At 44.1% G+C, this 23,002-nt stretch overlaps 1 protein-coding gene across 4 annotated transcripts in view; it reads right to left on the reverse strand.

Annotated features, from left to right (window-relative positions):
- Nucleotides 1–23,002, reverse strand: part of NOXA1 (NADPH oxidase activator 1) — a 119,700-nt gene that overhangs the window by 970 nt on the left and 95,728 nt on the right. For 2 of the 4 annotated variants that reach the window (XR_014962949.1, XR_014962948.1), the window contains exons 15-16: nucleotides 22,014–22,149; nucleotides 4,148–4,835 (exon numbers count right to left, since the gene is read on the reverse strand). Coding sequence is in view for 2 of the 4 variants with exons in the window: in XM_085610748.1 (XP_085466874.1) it covers nucleotides 4,756–4,835; nucleotides 22,014–22,149 (216 nt within the window). In the remaining 2 variants the exon portion in view is untranslated. Of the gene's footprint in view, nucleotides 1–3,549; nucleotides 4,836–22,013; nucleotides 22,150–23,002 lie in introns of those variants that run through there. The other 2 variants (XM_085610748.1, XM_085610731.1) reach the window with 1 other exon arrangement.

Below are 23,002 nucleotides of genomic sequence, written 5' to 3' on the forward strand. Positions count from 1 at the left end.
GATGTCTACTAATGACCAAACTGAGATTACTGATGATAATGACTCATTTTCTAGTGGGTCTAGCACTGACAGTAACAAGTCTAGGCAGCGAGGTAGAGGTAGAAATAGACCTTACTCTTACCAACCTGTATGGCAAAACCCCCCTCCAAATCAGGGCAACCTGGGTTACCATAGCCACTATCAACAGGCACCATTCCCAATGATGGGTTGGAACCCTGGCTTTGTACAGCTCCCTCCGTACCCTCAACCTTCGTTTCGTCCTCCTTTTTTGGACAGAGGCAGACGTGGACGAGGGAGAAGAAGAGGACGCAATCAGGTTCATTGGGAACAAGAGGAGAATGTGGGGAACAACACACGCAGCAAGGGTGCAGTCAACAACATACAAGTCTAGTCACCAACTTATCCTCTGTGGTCCTTACTCAAAGTGAGAGTGATGTTCTTGAAAAGGGACTAGGTTTTGTCCCCACTGCACGTTTCGACCGATTCAAGTTACATTGTGAACTATCTGAGTTTTTTAGAAAATTAAAACTCAAATTCTTTTTTGAAAAACCTCAATCAGAAGTCCAGGCAGATCATTCCAGTGATACTGGGTTACGCTTGAAATCAACTTTTGTTCCTCCCCCACATACTATACCAGCGGAGATAACTGCATTTGAACAGGCAGTTTTTAACGATGTGGAAACCTTCCAAGATCAAGGGACCTTTAAAAACATGAGTTCCACCGATTTCCAGGCTCTACAATCACTCCGATCCAATACACTTATCGTGATCAAACCCGCAGATAAGGGTGGCGGGATCGTGATTCAGAACAGCACCGATTATGATCTGGAATGTAAACGTTTACTTGGTAACACCAAGAACTATATTCCACTGACTACTGACCCTTCTCCTGTTTTGAGAGACACTATTTGTAATCTGGTGGAACGCGCTGAACATAATGGTTATATCAGCAAACATGAAGCGGACTTTTTGTCGAAGGGGAAAGGAATAGTGCCCTATTTCTATACCCTCCCAAAGACACATAAGAACATTTTACCTCCACCTGGCCGCCCGATAGTATCGGGTATTGGCTCTCTTCTAGAGCCTCTCTCAATTTACTGTGATTACTTTCTCAAACCAATAATCCAGAATACGGCCACCTACCTTAGGGATACAAAAAGTTTTTGGGCGTCCCTTCAAGATATATCATTTGATAATGATAATACCATCCTTGTATCATTGGACATTGAGAGTCTTTACACCAGCATCCCCCAAGACGATACCATCAAGGTCATTGGGGAAGCTCTAGACTCTATTAATTGGACTTTTCAAACATCAAAAAGTTTTGTGATTGATTGCGCAACGTTGGCCCTGAAACAGAATTTTTTTGAGTATCAAGGTACATTGTATCTCCAGTGTACGGGTACTTCTATGGGCAGCACATTTGCGCCTAGTGTGGCGGGGCTTTATGTTTATGATTTTGAACGCAAATATATTTTGGACCCTTCCAATCCATTCTCTCCATATCTCTCCTTTTGGAAGAGATATATAGACGACATTTTTATCGTCTGGCAGGGCCCTGAGAATATCTTACGCGAATTTTTTGCATGGATTAACACACGTGATCCCAATTTGCTATTCACCTACTCTTTTGATAGCCATGAAATGATTTTTCTGGACGTGACTGTGTTCAAGGTCAATGGTATGCTATTGACCCGGACATATCACAAACCAACAGCAAAAAACAACCTCCTTACATTTTCTAGCTTTCATCCACGTCCGTTACGGGAGAATCTACCGTACGGACAGTTCTTACGGATCAGGCGTAACTGTAGTAAGCTGTCTGACTTCCGTACACAATCTCGGGAACTCTCAGAAAAACTCCAACAGAGAGGTTACCCCGAAAAGATTGTAACAACTAGTTGTAAGAGGGCCAGAAATCAACCACGTGAGAATCTATTGTGTGATTATCCCAAACAATCACAGACTGTCCCACTTACCTGTGTGACAACTTACAATGTCGCCTCCAATGCCATTTCTAAGTCCATCAAGAAACATTGGCGCATTTTGGAGAGCAACAATATTAAGTGGGAAAAACCTCTATTTGCGTACAAAAAAGCTACCAGTCTAAAAGACTCCCTTGTCCACACAAGACCACGGAATTCCAATGTTGCCACTGATAGGTCTGTCCTTAGTGCTTGGGGCCTACCACCTGTCTTTGGACATTTCCCTTGCGGGTCATGTAGTGTCTGCTATCTCACTGCATCTACCAAAACCTTAACTTTGGAAGCAGGAAAAATTTGGACGCAAAGGAGCCATACCAATTGTAATACTGCTGATGTGGTATATCTGATTACCTGCCCTTGCGACTTAAGATATGTGGGAATGACGACACGAAAAGTGAAGTTACGAATTGGCGAACACCGAAGTAACATCCGATGCAAGAAGAGCACCACTAAACTCACTGAACATTTTTTACGTCATAACCATACTGTGGACGATCTGCACTGGACTGTGATTGAACAGGCTAATCCATCGATTTTGTTCGAGAAAGAACAACGTTGGATTTATCGTCTTTCTACATATGTATCTGGTCTTAATGATAATATCCCTTGGGGCTCCGTTTTAAGACCCAAATGAATAGCCCTGTCAGTGAAGTTTAGGCATATTCTACCATTGTGCTTAATGATGATTCTTGCACACATATGACCCTTGATTCTTTAGTTGCCGACTGGACTATCACACAAATGGGCACTAAATAACTCCAGCCTAATTAGGGTCTAGTTTCCAATTTTAAAACTTTACATGATTCGTCTTGGTCACTATGTGCGAGATCGATTACTTATTAAAGATATATTCTGAGTCAATTTCCCTAGTCTGTGATTACGATGTATTTGTTCATCAGTCTGTCGACGCATAAAGTTTTAACTTTTTAAATTTTGAAACATTCAGCGCTCTAGTCTTTCCTTGAGTCTGTTGTCTGTTTCTTTCACTTTCACACAAACCGGATTTCCGGTTAATGGCGAGATCTCGCCTATTTTTACCGCGATGATCCTACCAAACGCTGACTCCAGGCGAGGTGGTTTTATATAGGTGTACGCGCCAGGCAGGTGACTTGGAAGATGTAAGTACTAAGGATGGGCTCTTTTCTAATTCTTTCGGCCCGCCGCTCAAACTTACGAGATGGACCGATTTGGGTTTCGGGTTATTTATATCTATATCTTTCCCGTTTATCCCTAACAGTTGTCCTGTAGTCCCGCCACCCACTGTCCGCCTAAGGAGCACAGCACTGCTTTTTTACATGTGAGTGCCGTATTTTTTCATGTAGTCATTTGTGCCTAGTTTTGCAATTTACTGGTTTTGTTTATCTTGTAATACTCATCGGCCATTGCATCGATTGGAGTATTTTCCCTAAATAGGGTATATATGCATTTAGCATGTTTTCAAGTATTCTCAACATCAGAATATAGCAAGTGGGCATGACATATTCGAAACGACATCCTGTCCCACGTTTAACATTGACTTCAATCTGTTGTGTATACAAAGTACCACATAATTAAGAGACATTGATTGATGTGTTGCACTTTATGTGATTACTCCCATACAGGTATCCTTTCGAGAGTACGGAAGGAACGCAACTGAAACCGTGAGTGTATCGGTTCCCAAAAACACCTGAGGTTAGGGTGGGCTTTAGTAAGCCTATACCGCCCTGGTGCATCTCTGGTTAGGTCCTGATGAAAGCTTGGTAAATTAGACACATTAAGCTGAAACATGTCGACCACGATGACCACTACTGGATGTTCCTGACCCATTAATAGTCAAGAGTATACATCCGCCACTGTTTTTAACGGTCTAAGCCCCATCCTAATTAAATAGATTGTTGGATGGATCTTGACATTTTAACCATTTATTTTCACTTTCACTTACACTGATTCCGACGAACTTTTTTAGTCTTTCACTGTTGCTCCGCCGTAAACATAGCGTCGTAGCACACTGGTGGTACACAAGGTACCTCCAGCAGAACCCCATGATGAAGCATGTCATCAACTATGTTGATGAGTGAGGGTTCACTAATCACTTCAGATTGACTTACATTGTTATTATAGTTTGTATTATTCAGACTTATACGTTCTGTTTTCATTACACTCTTTTGTTGTTTTCATAAGACTTTCATAGGTGCCAGTGCTGAAAATTGTCTGTGCCGAGCACCGGAAACCACCGGCTCAAATTTAGCTCAGTTTTATTGGTTCTACATCCCTCTCAACAGCTTGAATAGAGAAATGTCTTTAAACGCTCTGTGATGAGAATAAGCGGCTTCACTTTTCACCAAAAAGGATCTGCCTTTTCATTGTGTTCATGGTTTTCTTGACAATGTCTTGAATAGAAACGTGAACAGTAAGTTTGTACCTAAAGAAATGCATCTCCCTCTGGTGCGAAACATGCAGCTGGTTCTATATACAAATCTGCAGGAAAAAATACGCTGTTCATAGGTCACGTGGCTTATTACAGGTCACGTGGCCATGGCTGATGCGGCGTGGGATGTGGTCAGTCTTCAGATGTGGATCCCACTCATTGGCTGTTCAGGTTGTACGTCATCGCTTCCATGGGCGTCTGGCAGGTTCGAACTCCAAAGAGAGCCCTTTAGTAAGAGTGACACAGGGTCCACATAACTGCAGCGCCCACTAGAATGAGGGCCGACATGTCCACTGCTGAGACCCTGAAACTCAAGCCACAACTTAGGGGTCCCATGAAGTCTTGTGCATGTTGAAAGATTTTTCATTCAGCTAGAGAAGCAAAGCATTTTGGGAAAATTCCAATTTTTCCATGGCAGTGACCTTCTAACCAGTCTTCATTCACTTTAAAAGAAATAAAGAAAAGAATGCAGAGAAGTCAGTATATTGTTTCAAACACATTGTAAGACTCACTACCATCCAAATATTTAGTAGACAATAAGCAAAGGACTAGCATATAGGCAGCAATAGCACTTTCTGTACAATTATGGATTATACCATTTGCCACATAATCCATCATGTGCTACATAATTTGCATATATTAAGAAAAACTAAATTCTTAATTTAAACGGATTAGCAGTTGCAAAAAAGCAAAACAAATGCCGTCGCCCAGTGGCAGACCCTTCACAAAGGATAAGTGGTCATCTTTCAGGCCTTGAGTGTAAAGTATTCAGAAATTATGCTGGTACAAATTAGGTGAAACATTTGCCCAGAAAATACTAATTTGTGTTAAAATGACAAAATAGTGAAATGATGCTGTCACAGAATGTGCTGCATAAATTGCATTTTCTTGATACATCCTCTAGTCAGTGGAGTCACCATGCCATATAATGTGGTTCTTCGTTGCCACATAATTCCAGTGGACCTGTATACACAGAACAGATCCACTTGAGTGACCACACTGCAATTCAGTGTTCTTTCTTCACCAGATACTTCTATAAATTCTATTTTTTATTTCCTCATCTTCCAGGTTGATTAAAATAATTACTAGAAATTGTATTACTAATGATGTGAAATCACATTCACGTAAATTGAGACAACTCATGATGTGACTGCATGGCCATGAAATCTAAAAACATTTCTTCACCAAATGAATGGGTTGAAATGCTGGAGGTGCTGTTTAATCAGTATAATTCACATCCTCAAAACACAGCTATTGATATATTTTTCTAGAAGAACCATTAGTAAGAAAAAGACTTCCACAACCACAATGGTCTTCAGCCTTTTGATCAAGAAATTAATCAATCAATCAGTACATTTGTAGAGCGCACTACTCACCCGTGAGGGTCTCAAGGCGCTGTGGGGTGCGGGTGTTCAACTACTGCTCGAACAGCCAGGTCTTGAGAAGTCTTCTGAAGGTCAGCAGGTCCTGTGTCTGTCGTAGGCGGATGGGGAGGGTGTTCCAAGTCTTGGCAGCGAGGTGGGAGAATGATCTGCCGCCGGCGGTCGCTCGTCAGATGCGGGGGAACGGTGGCGAGGTCAGCGGAGCGAAGCTGGCGGTTCAGGGTGTAGAAGGTGAGTCTTTCGTTGAGGTACTCTGGTCCGGTGTTGTGGAGTGCTTTGTGAGCGTGGGTGAGGAGCTTGAAGCTGATCCTCTTGTTGACGGGGAGCCAGTGCAGGTCTTTCAGGTGGGCTGTGATGTGGCTGAGGCGTGCTGTATGCGTTGTAGTCGTTTCTGGAGTTTGGTTGAGGTTCCCGCGTAGAGGGCGTTGCCGTAGTCCAGCCTGCTGCTAACGAGGGCCTGGGTGACCATCCTTCTGTTTCCGGTGGGGATCCATCTGTAGATCTTGCGGCGCATGCGGAGGGTGTTGAAGCAGGAGGAGGAGACGGCATTGACTTGCTGGGTCATTGACAGCGATGAGTCCAGGATGACCCCCAGTTGTGTGCGTGGTCAGTGGGCGTCGGTGCAGCTCCCAGCGCAGGCAGCCACCATGAGTCGTCCCACGTGGAGGGGGTGGATCCGATGATGAGGACCTCCGTCTTGTCCGAGTTCAGTTTCAGGCGGCTGTTCTTCATCCATTCGGCAATGGCCTTCATTCCTTCGTGGAGGTTGGTTTTGGCGGGGGCCTTGGTGAGGGAGAGGATCAGCTGGGTGTCGTCGGCATATGAGATGTTGAGGGCGTGCAACTAGACTATGTTGGCGAGCGGTGCCATGTAGACATTAAAGAGTGTCGGACTGAGGGGTACGCCACAGATGATCTTGGTGTCTTTAGATCGGAATGGAGGGAGGCGGACACTCTGGGTTCTGTCGGTGAGGAAGGAGGTGGTCCAGTCCAGGGCTTTGTCGCGGATCTCTGCGTTGTGGAGGCGTGTGCGTAGGGTGCTGTGGCAGACTGTGTCGAAGGCTGCTGAGAGGTCCAGGAGAATGAGGGTCACGGTTTCTCTGTTGTCCAGCAGGGCTCGGATGTCGTTGGTGGCGGCGATGAGGGCTGTTTCGGTGCTGAAGTTGCTGTGGAATCTGGATTGGGACGGGTCCAGGATGTTGTTCTCTTTGAGGAAGGAGGTCAGTTGCCTGTTGACAATCTTCTCAATGACTTTCGCCGGAAACGGGAGTATGGAGATGGGCCGGAAGTTCTTGAGGTCCTTGGGGTCTGCCTTGGGTTTCTCGAGTAAAGCGTTGATCTCGGCGTGCTTCCAGCTCTCCGGGAAGGTGACGGTCTCGAAGGAGATGTTGATGATCTTGCGGAGATGGGGTGCGATGGTGGAGCTTGCTTTGTTGAAGATGTGGTGTGGGCAGGGGTCTGATGGTGAGCCGGAGTGGATGGTGTTCATGATTTTGATGGCGTCGTCGTCATTGACGTGAGTCCAGGAAAGCAGGGGGATCGGTGTGGCTGGGGGGCAGCGAGGCTGAGGTGTCGGTGTCTGTTAGGGGGGCCTGGTTGTTGAAGCGGTCGTGGAGGTCTGCGATCTTGCTGTGGAAGAAGGTGGCTAGGGAGTCGCAGAGGTCTTGCGATGGCAGGATGTTGTTGAAATTGGAGCTGGGGTTGGAGAGTTCCTTCACAATGTTGAAGAGCTCTTTGCTGTTGTGTGCGTGGTTGTCCTTTTGCTGATTCGGATGAGTTGGTGGTGTCTGCGGATGGCGCTCTTGTAGGATGCGTTGCTGTCTGGTGTCTGTTTGTGGTCCCACTTCTTCTCGAGCCTGGGTTCCTTGAGCGGGGTGAGAGCGTTGGCGCAGTCGTCGATCCATTGCCTGAGGTTGCGGGCAGCGGTGTCGGTGGTGTCAGTTGTTGGGTTTCAGGTGAGGGTGGTGTTTAACTGGTCTTTGGTGACTTTGCTCCAGCTGTGGCGGGGGGCCCGTTGTGTGTGGTGGTGCGGTAGGCTTCTCGAAGGTGAAGTGGATGCAGCGGTGGTTGGCCCAGTGGAGTTCGGTGGTGTGGCTGAAGGTGACGTGATTGCTGGCGGAGAAGATGGGGGTCGAGCGTGTGTCCGGCGGAGTGGGTGGGAGTCGTGACGAGCTGTTTGAGACCGAGGTTGGCGAGCAGGGTGGTGGAGTTGCTGTCGTTGGTGTCCTCGAGGTGGGAGTTCAGGTCTCCGAGGAGGATGTAGTCCGTGGATGTAAGGGCGTGCGAGCTGACGAAGTCGGTGATGGAGTCGCTGAACTGTGGCCAGGGGGTCTGTAGATGAGGGTTCCTCTGAGGGTGGTGTTGGGGTCGATGTGGATCTGGAAGTGCAGGTGTTCGGCGGCGCTGAGGGGGTCATCGGTGCTGGTCGAGATTCTGAGTGTGTTTCTGTGGACGATGGTGCTTCCTCCTCCTGCTCCGTTGGTGCGGTCCCTGCGGGTGATCTTGTAGCCGTCAGAAATGGCTATGGCGATGTCGGGTGCCAAGGAGGGGTTCATCCAGGTCTCTGTCAGGAAGTCGACATCCGGGTAGGAGTCGTAGAGTAGGTCCCAGAGTTCGATTGGCGTGTTTGCGGACGGAACGGGTGTTGAGTAGTATGCATCGGAGGTTGTTGCGGCATACCCCAGTGAGCACGGTGGTGGCTTGGAGGCTGGTGTAGCTGCAGTTCCGGCAGGAGAAGGGTCCATGTGTGTGCTTCGGGGTGGCCCCGAAGCAGGTGTGAGATCGGCCGGCGTTGAAAGACATTGTTACTTACTGATGTAACCGTGCTATGTTTCCTTTGAATGTGGGAGGGTGGGTAGGACTGCTCCAAGCTCGGAGCAAGGCATGGGCGGATTGGCATGCCCACTCAAGTGTGCAGTGACTATTTGGTCAGCCCACTCAGGCCGCCCAAAGCAGTCATGTGCACTTCCCTGTTCGTAGTGCAGGCTGCATTACAGCCAGCATAGAGAACATGCTCACCCCTCCAGCTCCTGGCTGCATGCCTTGTCCCGTTGCCAATTACCAATCCCACTACCGCATCGCAGCGGTGTGATTGGCTCAGGGAAGGGAGCCTGGCTGCCTACTTCCTGTTCCTTAAAGCAGACACAGGAGAGCAGGAGTAACGAAGACACTGTTGTGTGTCGAATTAGATACCGTATATAGGTTTCCCGATTTATGTCCCTACATAGGCACAATTTGAATTGCCCATATTTAGGCATGGAAATCCTACCCTTATTTAGGCATTATCCATGCTAACCAAATACAGGCATGGCCACCTACATCCATCCATCTACGTCACAAGGAGTTCTTGGAAAACCAGACTCTTAAGCCTTTAGGACTTCCCCTTGCTTGGATATTGATTTCTCCAAGAACTCATTATTATGCATGAACATCTATTCCTTAGGGGTTCATTGAGGACGTTCTTCTGCCCGACTTATACATCAATACTGACATTCCTAAATACCTTCAAGGTATAAATATACCTTCACTTACCATGGCAAAACCACGTTTCAGCAGCCTACTTGCACTACGCGGTTCGCCACGGCAACTTCGGAAGGAAGTCAAGTCCCCGCCTGACGCACTGACCAGACGCTGTCATCCTTCTTGCAGAGAATCCAGCTCCAGTGTTTCTGACTCCCCTTTCGGGGTGTTAGAGATCGAGACTCGGAAAGAGATTCCAACCTCAAACATTCTAAGTTATGGAGCAGACTAGAACTTAGAGAAACTTTTGGCAACTCTTGGCAAAACTATAGCTATAGCTAGCTATACTTTAGAAAAACAGCACCTACTTCTTACCTCGTACTACACTTAGGTTAGGGGTAGAACTATTTAGAAGCATCAGATGAGTATTCACATTTTAGCCTGTGTTATTTATGTATGTATTTTATGATTATATGTCATAGCTACAAACCATGCTATTGCAGTATTATTTTATCTTACTGCTAACTCTGTACATATTGTACTTCGCAGCCTGTCTTACGATTGTAGCAGTTCATATCTCTTGCATGAGAAATAAGACCGTTCAGTAAACCCTTTTTATTGAAACGCCCGTCTCTCTATTTCTGTGCAACTCTGTAGAAACGAAGCATACACGATTGAGTGAAACTGTTATCTATTGTTTCCACGGTTCTGAGATTGTTCCGACTCAAAGGGAAACAAAGTTGTCATGTTTATGCGGTTGTCAGAAACTAATCCCTTCTTGTATATTCGAGAAGTTTCTAGTGACCTCTGAGTTAGCTGGCACACACAAGTAATTAAGTTTAATGTACTCGATAGAGACATACTGACCTCAGTCCTATGTCAAATCTATAGTGTATATTATTCCAATGCACAGAGCCTATCAGGGATATAGGAACTACACTACAACACAGGACCCGGCTTCGAGGTAAGACTTCCCTTATTAAAATATTTACAACACCCGCTCACACACACATGCCTGTGTCCATGCCCCATCCAGTGTTCTTTCCAGCGTTTACCACCTCCCAGCTGTCCAGCCCCCCTCAGCCGTATTCATGCATGCTTTTACAACGCATGCCTTTACAACACGGGCAATACAACAAGCGTGTCATTATCACGCATTCCATTACCAAGCAAGTTGTTGCAACAACTTGCTTTGGGGAAGCGCTGGTGTTTGGAATAGTATATTTTACTAATCAAACTCCAGTCTGTGCAACAGTAGGGAAGGTGTTGGATTTAAGTTCAACAATAAGTTCCCTAAAGCAAGTCATTGTAATGACTTGCATTGTAATGAAACGTGTGATAACACATTCATTGTAGTGCCTGCGTTGTAATGGCACTGCATAGTTCTGTCTGCATTGTAAACGCTGTTTCCCATCGTTCACATCAAACAAAGAAACCCAACCAGACCTACATGATAAGACTATCCAGGTGATGTGTCTGGGAAATAGAGCTATGTAAAGTTTAGGGGCCTTACCACTGAAACTTTGTACCATAACAATCTCAATTGTTTACGCTCATGTAATGGGAAATAAGTTAGATGAGCAAAACATTATACATCAGATTTCATCAAGCTACAGGACGCTGGTCAGATGGCAATAAATGAATAACATGGCTAATGCGAATCCCGCCCAGCATAGCCACAGGTGACCACTTGCCCCTCCCTCTTGCTATGGAGCCTGCCGATCCACGCAGCTACTCCTGAATTTCCAGGATGCAGAGTGAAATGGAAGGGAGCCCACTGCCCTAGACCAGAGAACTCACCGGTGACTCACTGGTAACCTTACCTTGAGCTCCTGTGAGTTTCCGGTCTCCACAGCCGCTGCTGCCCGGAGCACTGAGCGAGGCTCTGTCTCGGCGGTCACTGCTGCCTGGAACGCAGAGCGGGGTGCGTGCGGACCCCGCTAGCGGCCGGAGAGGAGCCGCAACAGGAGGCAGCTGAAGGGGCTGAAAGGGCGCTGCAGTGGGATTGTTTGGCTGAGCTGCAGCGCTGCACGGCTGTGGGGAGGAAACACCGTGAGCGCCGTGAAATCGCGGAGACAAGGATCAAAGGCTGGAACTTCCCTTGAAACTGTTTTATTTTAGTGGGAGACCTACGGAGGTTGCTAGCCCTGTCACATAGCTGCTTAGCTGCATATTCCTATTGTTAACACTCTGACAGGAGGAAATGTGGAATACGACATGCCAGTCCAGTCAACAATCTGATCTGATTACTGCTTGGAGATTCCGTGGAGAGCAGGAACAGCATTGCTTTGATTTTTGTTAAACTCGCCCTGAAACTCCTGGGGACCGGTGTCTCGACTACGTAGCTCGCCGAATCGCGGACAGGGTGATGCGGCAGGTTTATGCTGCGGAATCGGGAGCACTGCACGGTTGTGGTGCAGGAGATGCTGTGAGCGTGCGGAGATGAGCCGGGACGCAAGTTTCCATCTTGTGGGAAGGAGATCGGACCGCTAGCCTTGACAAAGTCTATAGGTGAGATCTGCCACTACTGCTACTGCTTGCTGGTCTGGTACCCATGCAGGGAAAAACCGGCACTTTTTGTTAGGGTTGAAGGTGCTTCCTACATAGAGACTGGCAATTCAGGCAAATAGGCTCCCTGCAACCCAGAGACATTTTTATGTTTACCAGGGAGGTCTCTCTACCACTGCTGGGAAATTTATGGAACCCCCTCCCAGATCTGATCAGTGCGGACCCTGGGCTTTATAAATTGTTTGGGGACTGTATGAAGTAGTAAACACTGACCACTACCATTCCGCTCTCTCCCTTCTAAGAGGCTTGAACAGATATTGTGGTTTGGTTTTCTGGTCCCTTGTTATGACGGGGAACCACTTAAAGATTGCCAACGTAATTGCCCATGTCGATTCAAGTGCGGGTCTTAAGTCAAAAATTCGAACGACCCAGATGAAGACAGCCTCGGCAATTGCAAGAGCCGAACGCTCGCAGAAAGCTCGTCAAGGCTCAGCCCCAATATCAAGCCCTCTGAGCTCAGAAGACGATCTGTTGGAGCTCGGAAAGGGTACTAAGGGTGATCAGACCATGGGACTATCCGAAACACCTCACCTGGAAAGGCTGAATGTGGAACTAGGTGCCGAGGGACCAGCCACGGCCCAATCTGGCTCAATTGCTAAAGGGGTTATTGCTCGGGAAGATAGCTGGACAGCAGGAAATGTAGAGGAAAGCCCGAACCAAGAGGTCACAAAGAAAGACTCCTCAACCATATCTGAAATTAATACTAAGGGATACCCATTGTTCGTGAAACCTAAAATACCCTTACTGCCTGTGCAACATCCAGTCGCAGAACAAGAACCCATGGGGAGAGTACAAGTGGGCGGGCCACTAGATGCCCAAGCATCTGTTTCATCTCTTAGGCCCCTGGATCAATGGAAGGGGGCTCCAATAGATGGCGAGCCTCTAGCCTATATGGCAGATAAAATCACAGCGGCAGAACAGCAAGACCTAGTTCAGCTAGCTCCGGAATAGCCAGTAGGAAACTAGCTTTCTTAGATCGAATCAGCTTCCAATACGACATCAAAACCATGCTGAATCTCATCTTGGATGAGATACGCGAGCTGAAAGTAACACAAGCAAATGAGATTGCAGCATTACACCTCTGCTTGTCAAAAATTGAAGAAGCAGTCGGTAGCTATCCGGCAAGATTACAAGAAGCTGAATCCAGGATATCTCACCTCGAGGACCACATCACCTCGATGCAACACCAAGCTACTATGGATAAAAAACAAAAAAAAAACTCTATTGGAAAGCTAGTTAAAAGAGCTGGTAAATCATTCTTCACGCTCCAATCTGCGGCAGGTCGGGGTCCCAGAAGGCTGCGAGGGGTCACAAATGCTCCAGTGGGTTGAGTCATTTATTAAGGATAATGTGCTGCCCGCGTTCTCTGGAGATCTTACCATCACAAGAGCACATAGGGTCCCAGCCCAGCCATTTCCAAACTCAAATTTAGCTCGAACAATCTTAGTTAACTTTGCAGACTTTCGGGTTAAAAAATAGATATTGACCAGAGCTATTCAAAAGAAGCAATTTTCAACCTGTGAAGTTCCTAGCTGCTGCATTTTTTCCGATATGTCAGTCAGCAGCAGCAGGTCGCCGTGGGAAACAATTTGTCAAGCTTCTCTACCTGTTCAAGGCACAGGGGGCTCAGGCGTCCATGGCCCAGCAATCTATATGTGTCTTGGTGAAAGGGAAATTCCATATGTTCGCAAATCTCGATGAAGTACAGGAGCTCCTTCAGAAAATCACCAAGGTAAAATAGAGACATAGGACTGGTTATGCTTTCCCCCCTTTTTTTCTCCCTTTTTTGTCCTCTTTCTAAAAATGCTTGTGTTTTTTCTTTTTTTTTTTTTTTGATTCTCCTTTGTCGAGACTAAGGGGGGGGGGGTGATAGGTCACTTAGGGTGCAATTGCATGGCACACAGCTTAGGGATTAGTCAGCGGGGGAGGCAGGGGGTATGGGGGGCTATGCCCCTACTGCTGGGGGTTGGGAGGGGTATGGGGAGGTGGTGGGGGAAGGGGTAAGCAAGGGAAAAAATGAGCAGGAAAAGGGTGATTTACACAGTAGGTGCTCTCAAGTTAGCAAGATACCGCAGAGAGTGGCTTTGGTGGGAGATAACTGAAAGAAGGGTTAAAATTGCAGAGAAAAATTTCAGAGTCGGGAAAGGTGAGATAGGCTTTCCAGGATGGATCAAATAAAGCAAAACATAAAAGTGATTACATGTAATGTCAACGGATTGCTGAAACCGCGTAAAAGTTGTGCTTTTTCAAATTTGGCCAACAACCCTCTCTCCTGAACTTATTTTTCTACAAGAAAAGCATTTCAGGACTGACACCCCCAAGATATCTCTACCCAAGAAATATGCGCTGGCGTATTTCTCATATGCTTATTTAGCGGTGCGAGGGGTTGGGATTTTACTATCTAACACGCTGGATTGGCAGGTTAAGGCGTTACGGCGAGATGGAAAAGGTACATGGTTATGGGTGAAGGTAAAACTCGAGGGGACAGTGCAAAATTTAGATAATTACTACGGCCCTATAGAGGACGAAACCACAGCACCTGAGCAAATTTATCAATTCACAGCAAATATGGAAGGTATATTGATCATTGGCGGCAATTTTAATTATATTCAGAATCTGGCACTCGATACCTCAAATAAAGCAAAACGACAATTAAAGCCTAAAACTGAAAAAATTTATAAAAAGTTTGTCAATAGATTTTGCCTTAACAGATCCCTGGAGTCAGGGGCACCCGGCTTCTCTCAATTTACCTGCTACTCCTCAAAATACAGAACGGCATCCCAATTGGATTTTCTTTTGGGTGGATAAGCGGTTAGCCAATGGTGAAACAAAGATATTGGCCAACTCTTTTTCTGATCATTCTGTAGTTTCTTTTACTTTAATGTTAGGGATCACCCCAAAAAAGAAAATCAAGGTGGCAGTTTGATAAATCTTTACTAGAAGATACTACTTGGGTGACCGAAACCAGAAATTTTATCAGGGAATCTTTCCAGTTTAATGCAAATACTGCCCCAATCTTTGAGGTTTGGGAGGCATTTAACGCTACTTTTAGAGGACAGACGATATCCTAGAAGTCTAGGATGAGTAGGCAACGCAAGCAAAATATTCTGGAGTTAGAGACCACTGTGGAGAAAACTAGACAAGATGTAAACTTAACAGCAAGAGCAGAGCATATTATTAAAGCACAACAGCAAGAATTATCAAAAGCTAAGGAGCAACTGAAGGATTTTTTTTTGTTAGAGGAGATCTCTGGAAGCAAGGCTTACCAACAAAAGCTCTATGAGGAAAGCCAACATATTGGCAGATTTTTGGCCTGGACTACGAAGAGTCAGAAAGCAGTGCAAATAATTAGTCATGTTAAAAATCCTTCTACTGGCCTGCTAGAAGAAGATAAACAGGTGATTTCTGAGTTTTATCTGTCTCGTGTTAAACAAATTTATACGGAAATACAGGCGGTAGAAGAGTCAGAATTGATGTCCTATTTCAAATTACTGGAGCTACCGCAGATATCTCAGCAGCTTATTGAGATGCTCAATGACCCAATAGAAATCTCAGAAATTCTGACAGTATTAAAAAGTATGTCCAATGCCAAGGCTAGTGGGGCAGATGGGATTCCAGCAGAAGTATATAAGATATTCCAAGAAGAACTACTTCCTTTTTTAACAAAACTGTTTAATCAATTAAAGGACAGGATAGACACCCCCAAAAGTTTCAAGGAGTCAGTGCTGGTAGTTTTCCTTAAAAAGGATAAAGGTCCTCTCGATCCTAATTCCTAACACCCTATCAGTTTTTTAAATTCAGATTACAAATGGCTTCCTACCACGACAGCTAATGGCCACTAACACATTTTTTAATGCAAGCTCTTGATTATTTTTCCGTGAACAAGATCAAAGCAGCCATTCTGATGATGGATGCCGAAAAGGCTTTTGATTTGGTAGACTGGTGTGACTTATTTTTTATTTTGGATAGGGTTGGTTTCCCACCACAGTTGATACATATGTTAAAAGAATGACATAGTCAGGCGGAAGCCAAAATTGTCATCAATGGAACAGAAGCCGGTACAGTAAATATTAAACCCGGCACGCGACTGGGTTGTCCATTATCTCCTCTTCTGTTTTCTCTTTTTATTAGCGAAACGTCCAAAAAAGACCAGATACAAGGGGATACTGGCATTAGCAGCAAGAACTCAGCTTTTTTACAAATCACGAGATACTCCAGCATTTCATGCTTATACCCCCATCCAAGATTCTGCAGCAGGAGGTTTAACGCTGCCTAGAGGGCTTTACCAAGTATGGCACGAATTAGGTTTTGGTCAGCTTGGGAATTTTTATAAATCATGAGACATTAATTACTTGGGAAACGGTACGATTGCAATCTAAACACCGTTTCTCTATGAGTTTTCTTCAGCTCGTGAACTTTCTCAAAAACAATTAGAGTGAGGCTGCACGTCAAATTACTAGGCAGATGTCGAATAAAATTGTGGGTGTGTGATTTTGGTACCGGCTATTACATCAGAGGGCTCATAGTGAAGAGATTATTATGAAAGAGCTCCAGAAGTTTAATATGAAAGAATGGCAGCAGCTCAGTGTGTTATCGAATAAAGCATTGTGAGGCGCTAATTTTAAGAGAATTAATTTTTTTATCCAGATGGTTAGCATATTACACTCCTCTGAGATAGCATAAAATGTTCCCAATTAATCCGAACCAATGTTTTAGATGCAATAAACAGGACGATGGGGGCTGGGTACACATATTTTATGAGTGTAGTAATCTACAGCAATTCTGGAAGGAAGTTTTAACGATGATTTCTCAATTTCTGTCTTTAACAATTGCCCCATCATCTATGCTGGTTTTATTTGGTTCATTGTGGGAGGTAAAATGTTTAATGAAATAGCAGCATTTTATAGTAATTTCTAGAACGGTCTCTAGGTCACTTGTTCTGCAAAATTGGAAAACTAATAAACAACCTAGGATTGACCATTGGGTTGATAAAATGTGCAGGACTTACAGATTTGAGGAGGCCTAAGCAAAACATGTAGGAGTTACTGTAAAATGTATAGCTATCTGGCATTGTATATCACAGTAAAGTAGATTTCAAGAGCCCTGTGCTGTAGGGAGTTAATCGCTCCACTTTACTAAATTATCTGCTGCTAGCCGCACATGCAGTTTAAATAGTTTTTGATATCTGTGCGCTACTCTGATGTAGTCATTGAATAGATTTCAGTTTGCTAATTCTGTAGTGATAGTCACTAACTAATATATGTATTCGTGTTCCTGGGGAATTACCAGGAGGTAGCTAAAGCCTGGTAGATGAGGGGATCACGGTTTAGTGTGGGTTACTGTGGAATACATGCCATAGTCACTTCCCTATTTTTTTTCCTCTGGAACCTTTATCAAGTATCTCTAGAGCTGATATTAACCCTGATTTTTCTATGCAATTTCATGTAATCCATTTATGATGCTAGCTATTTGATATCCGTAATTTCCATCTTTTTATTAATCCTGTGATGTCATGTTTCTTCTGCCTTTATTCCTGCTCTAATAAAAATATATTTTTTTTTAAATAAATCAGATTTCATGTCATGTTTGTAGTGTTTATATAAGAAATTGAAAAAATCAAAAATACCCAATTTTCAAAAGGTGACAGAACTAAGTTTGAGGAAAAATTTAAATTGTTATCACATATGTTGTAAAAATAGTGCAAAATCAGTGCGTTTTATAATTTTTGTAATCTCTATTGCACTTGTGCAATTACATGCTTAACCACGGATGCACAATCCATCTATTCCATTGTACCACACTGTAAAAAACCTTTTTGTAACATTGAAGGAGGCACTAACTTTGCATGCTCCATTTTGCATCACAAATGCAGCCTACTAGTGCAACATGAATTTGCCCAGTTTTTAGGTCTGCTTAGCTGTCTGGTGATCTATTGTTACCAATTCTTTAACATATACATAGAGTGGGCTTTTTACACCCAGGTGAGTATCACTCTCTCATTTCATTCTATCGGCTGTTTGGGGCATCATTCTGCCTTGCAGGAAGTCCTTCCTGTGGAATGCATCAGGCACTATTCTACATCTAAAAACTATACTCAATCACCTTAATGTTTGTCACATTCGGTTATTGAGCTCCCATATACGTTTTAGACGGAAAATAATTTTTTTGTCCATCAAAAACAAAGCCAAAAGGGCTGGCATTAATGTGATAATCAGCGTTTGAGCATGCAACACCTATCAGCAGCATTTGTGATTCCCTGTAGTTCAGGGCACAAGTCCTAAAAAAAGAAGTGGGGGGACTAACCAGGTTAGGCAGTATGCAAGTGAAATCATGAAGCCTGCCATCACAGCGCATGAGGTCAAGACGCGTGACATTGCACGTGACATCACAAGAAGTGACATCACAAGAAGTGACATCACAAGAAGTGACATCAGATATTAAGACCTCACACATATGTTTATCAGGAATATCATGAGTACATTTAAGCGCATTATGAGATTTAACAAATTGGATTTGGAGTCAGGGTTGTGCCAAAAAAGTGGTGCAATCCAGGCGCAAAATCTGGGCCTCAACTGATACATTTAAGTTTTTTAAACCATGCCACAAAGAAATTGGCAACAAGGAGAAGCATGGCTTTATATCGGTTATGCTTAATGGGTTGCAAAGTTTACATTTTAAAATATTTGGATTGTGTTAAGGCATCTGCTGTAAAGGTGCCCAGTAAATCTCAGGGACTAGTAATAATGGTGAGATAACTCTGTAGTTTAATACATTTGTTGGAGAGATCTGTTTTTTGTGAAGTCTTAGATTTTAATCCAAGTAGTATAAGGTTAATGCGTCTCCTGCAAAGCACATCACATAACATGCAGATGACAGATTTTTATTTTATGTAGATAGTAAAGAGGATTACTGCTTTTAACACATAGATCATTTATGTTACCTGCAGTTCATAAATAGTAATCCTTGTAATATAGCACAGTGAGCTATGAAGGACATGTGACTCCTACACCTTGTAACCCTGTCTCATGCAACTCAACTGAGGTTCCAGGCCGCCTCCAGTCAGGATATTCAAACAAAAGGCCTGATGGCCCCTTAACTTCGCCAGAGGTGGAGGTAAAAAAAAGCTGCCTCGCTGCCTGCACATTGCTGCTGGGAATGGAAAGCAGACAACGTACAGGTTCTGCTGAATGTGTCCCGGTGTCAGCAAAATTACACCAGGACAAGTTCAGCAAATTTCTATGGAGCCCAATGTCTTGGAAGGGGAATGGCGTTCACCTTGTGAAAATAGTGGGTGGACACCGTGTACCTGCGTGTACCCCGACTTGTGCCCTGCTGAAGTTGCATGCATTGGTACACTAAAACGAGACCTATTGCCTTGGTCGATGCATGTTTATCCAGCAGACCAATTTTGCAACATAAAAAAATGGCAGCAGAATATCAGGCCATATTAGCACCATCCAATAAAACTCTCCTATAACAGGGTTCTAACTCCGATTTAGCAGGAGTTTTATCCTAGGAGGTGTTTTGATTAAAAGCAAATCTTCTAATAATGGAATATGTTTTAGGTACTTGCCGGATGACCAATGTAGTCGGATACTAAAGAAAAATAATTACTTTAAAAAGTGTTTTTAGGTCTCGGCCTGGCGAAAGCAGTGCATGCGCTGCTCTGCCATGCAGAGGCCTTTTGGAATCAATACGATTCCAGCGTGCACTCGGGGAAACAAACGAGACAGAAGATGTGCACGCGGGGATTAGATGCTTTACTGGCTGCGTGATACACTGGGGACTTTTTTTCGCCGCCAGTAAACGTGCACATCTTCTGTCCGCCCTGTAAAGCAGTTCACGTCCCACGACGGGCCGCAAAAGGCGACCGGCTGTTATTTTTGCATCACGCTTTCACTTAAAGTGAAAGCGTGATGCAATTATAAACAAGCGGCTGCCTTTGCGCAATGCCGAGAGCTTGTTTATTTTGTATTTATTTTTAGAAGGGTGACACAGTGTCTCTGTGATAAATTATTGAGTGCCTACACTTATCACTGACTAATCTATCGGCATTCCCAGTGCTTGTTTGTTCTTTGGACACATCTTACCAAAACACTTTCTGATTTGTTCCTAGCAAAACGCGTCAATGTCTTTCTTACAGAGTAAACTCGGTTGAAAACTGCCTTTAACAGAATTATTAAAGTGCCAGCTTTGAAAATAAAGTGTTATTGACAATTTGTAAAAAGTGGACTCCAGGTACGCATCTTACATTAAGCGACGACATAGAACAAACAGATCTCGAAATTATAATAAACAAAATTTTAAATCACCTTTGTTTGTTGCATATTACTTCTAAAAACGAATCCATTTCATCTTGTTTTATGCTAAACGCCAAACAGGCCAGAGTTCAGAATTGAAGAATGTCAGACAAGGTTTCCCTCCTCTTTCCAGTGCACCCTAACTTCAGGCTTCCTCTCCTGAAGCTGTATTTTTGTTATCACCTTCAGCGCACTGGCAAAGCCATAAGGCAACATGTTGCATATCCTCAAACTTATAAATAGATACATTCTGAGAAATTATTAACACAGCTTTCATAGGTCAATACACACTACTTTCAATAAAGGGAAACTCTTCTAGTACACTACTTTGAGGCCCTACAAGCATGAAACACCCCCGTGTGCACTCCCAATGCCCGATTTATTGTTGGTGTGTTATACTTGTGTAGCTCTCTAAAAGACATGTTCTCCTGTGTTTATCCGTTGTGTGCTATAATAAGCTGATACTTGCCTTTTGTCAGTGTCCCTGTGTGTAATTGGTTTTGTTCATGAAATCTCGGGGAATGGGTGACACTCTGCTTTCAATATCTTCCCTTTGGTTCTTGGTCTTAGCACCAGGGTTCGTGCCAGATAGCTCCGCATTTTATCATGTCTGCCGAAAGAGCCGGCAGAGTTTAGGAATGTAAGTTTCTGGTGCTGGATTGTGGTTGGGGTGCATGGTCGACGTTTGCCCCATGCAACCCTATTAAAAAATTGAAACAAGCATTGAAAATGCAATAGGTCTCGCCTTTGATTAAGTTAAAGCCATTTGCTTTGCTAATGGTATTGTATAGCAAAGCAAATGGCTTTAACTTAATCAAAGGCGAGACCTATTGCATTTTTAATGCTTGTTTAGTATATTACAAGTAATGGTTATTTACATAAAACTGCATATTTGATGCTTGAATGCATAGGTCATAAAATCTAGTATTCTGTGTAGATACGGCTTGTTTTGGCTTTTCATTTTCACTCATTAAAACACACTTATTACTTGAAAAATCCTAAAAAGCATGCATTTTTTACATAAGGATTATTCAATGTTGGTATGCAAAGGGAAGAACTATGCCAGAGTTTTAGGATAACCTCTCGCCATGTAAACTAACTGTATATATATTTAGTGTGCATGGGTATCCAGAAGATCTGGCAGGGATTCTGCTCTTATGAGCATCATACTCTATATTACAATGTAAAGTGTTTCATCTTTGTGAGCTGGACAAATTGAAATGAGAGGCATCATAAAAATCACAATGAAGTACATGCAAATGTTTCCTTTTAAACATGGAGGAGGAAGGTCAAAGGCCTGAAGTTCAGAAGTTCCACAAGGACACATATTATGTGCAACACAACGAGTCAGTCTTGGCTTTCTACCCCAAGTAGGCTTCCTAGTAACCAAATGCAAAGTATTGTTGACTAAACAGCCTGGTCTGGCAAAGGATGCCAGACATAACATGGGGCCGCCTGGCAGCTGAATCGGAGGTCGATAGGCCTATGTGGATGTTACAGAACAACATGTGTGTATTGCCACATACTCAAATATTCCCAGCGGCATACGCAGAATCACCCTTCACTTTACACACGCACGGTTCTCCTAGGCACATCAGTGTAGAGTCTTGTGGCATCTTCATTTTGATGCCATGCATTCTCCCCTTAGTGTTATGTCCCCTGCTGCTGAGCCAGAGTGACTGTGGTGTAATTAGAATGCTGATGTGTGCCTGGTTGAGTGACTTTCAGTTGGCGTGAGTGGGCTGAGCAGTGGGGCTTCCTTACTACCATCTTTACCTGTAACCTGAGACTCCTACCTTGTGAATAAACATTATCCTGTTTCACCTATACAGCTGGCTACCCTGCATCTTCATTTACTACAAGTCTCTACCTGGCAGGAATCTGTAAGCGACTGCTGAGGTAAAATATCTCACCTTCTGACAGAATATCCAGCACATCTCCCTTTTCAAACTGGAGGTCTTCAGGGCCCTCTGCTGGGTACGTGTGCAGCGCCACCATCTGGTAGAGAATGGACCTGCCACCTAAGGGACTGGCATCCAATGACTTTTGCTGAAAAACAGAAAATAACGCAATTCAGAAGATTTCTTTTTGACGAAAGGCTCACCACCATTTCCATACTTGAGATAGTCCACCTCTGCTAAATGGAGACAATATACTGCAAATAGGGAGTTAAGCATTACATGAGAAGTTACTAAACTGCAATAAATCAGAAATACGACTAGAGAAAACAAACAACTATCCTGGCCCAAATGGAGAACAGTAGAGGAAGCACCTAGAACCACACGATTGGTTTCTTTGAAGGGTGAGGCAGTTCCAGGGTGAGGTTCATATGACAACTCTTGTGATCACACTGCATTTCTAGGGCAAAGGTCTGTCACAGAATCTTCTGAAGCCCGTATAAGCATATTTAATCCTACTAAAATTCATTTTTTTTTTTAGAGAGTGTTTAATACGGTGCATTAATAGCAAAACAAAGCCCCAGTTAAAACAAGCATAAAGCATGGAATGAACACCTTTCTCTCAAGGAAGGCTTGGATGGTTCCACTCCAAGAAATGGTTTTTAAATGTGACCACATTAGTCGATTTAATGAATGGTTTTTCGAACGTTTGGACTAAAAGATCAAGAAAGAAATTGTGTTTTTTTTAAGTGGAGCTCTGAAGAGAACCTCATAAAATATGTCAACTATTCTAGGCGCTGGCACAGTAACCAAGAACATTATTTCCCTACAGCAACAAATGATGTCTGTGTCGGTAAGCAAATTGTGTATCGCTCGCTTAGGGCTCGGTGGGGCAAGGATCTCTCTTTGTGTTAAACCCTGCAAGCAGCCACATATTCCCTAGCTAAGTGTGGGATCTCTGCATGTCCTGCAATGGCAGTCCATCCTTCCGTCATTATGAAGAA

This window comes from Triturus cristatus, chromosome 1_2, assembly GCF_964204655.1.
Source record: "Triturus cristatus chromosome 1_2, aTriCri1.1, whole genome shotgun sequence".
Lineage (NCBI taxonomy): Eukaryota > Metazoa > Chordata > Amphibia > Caudata > Salamandridae > Triturus > Triturus cristatus.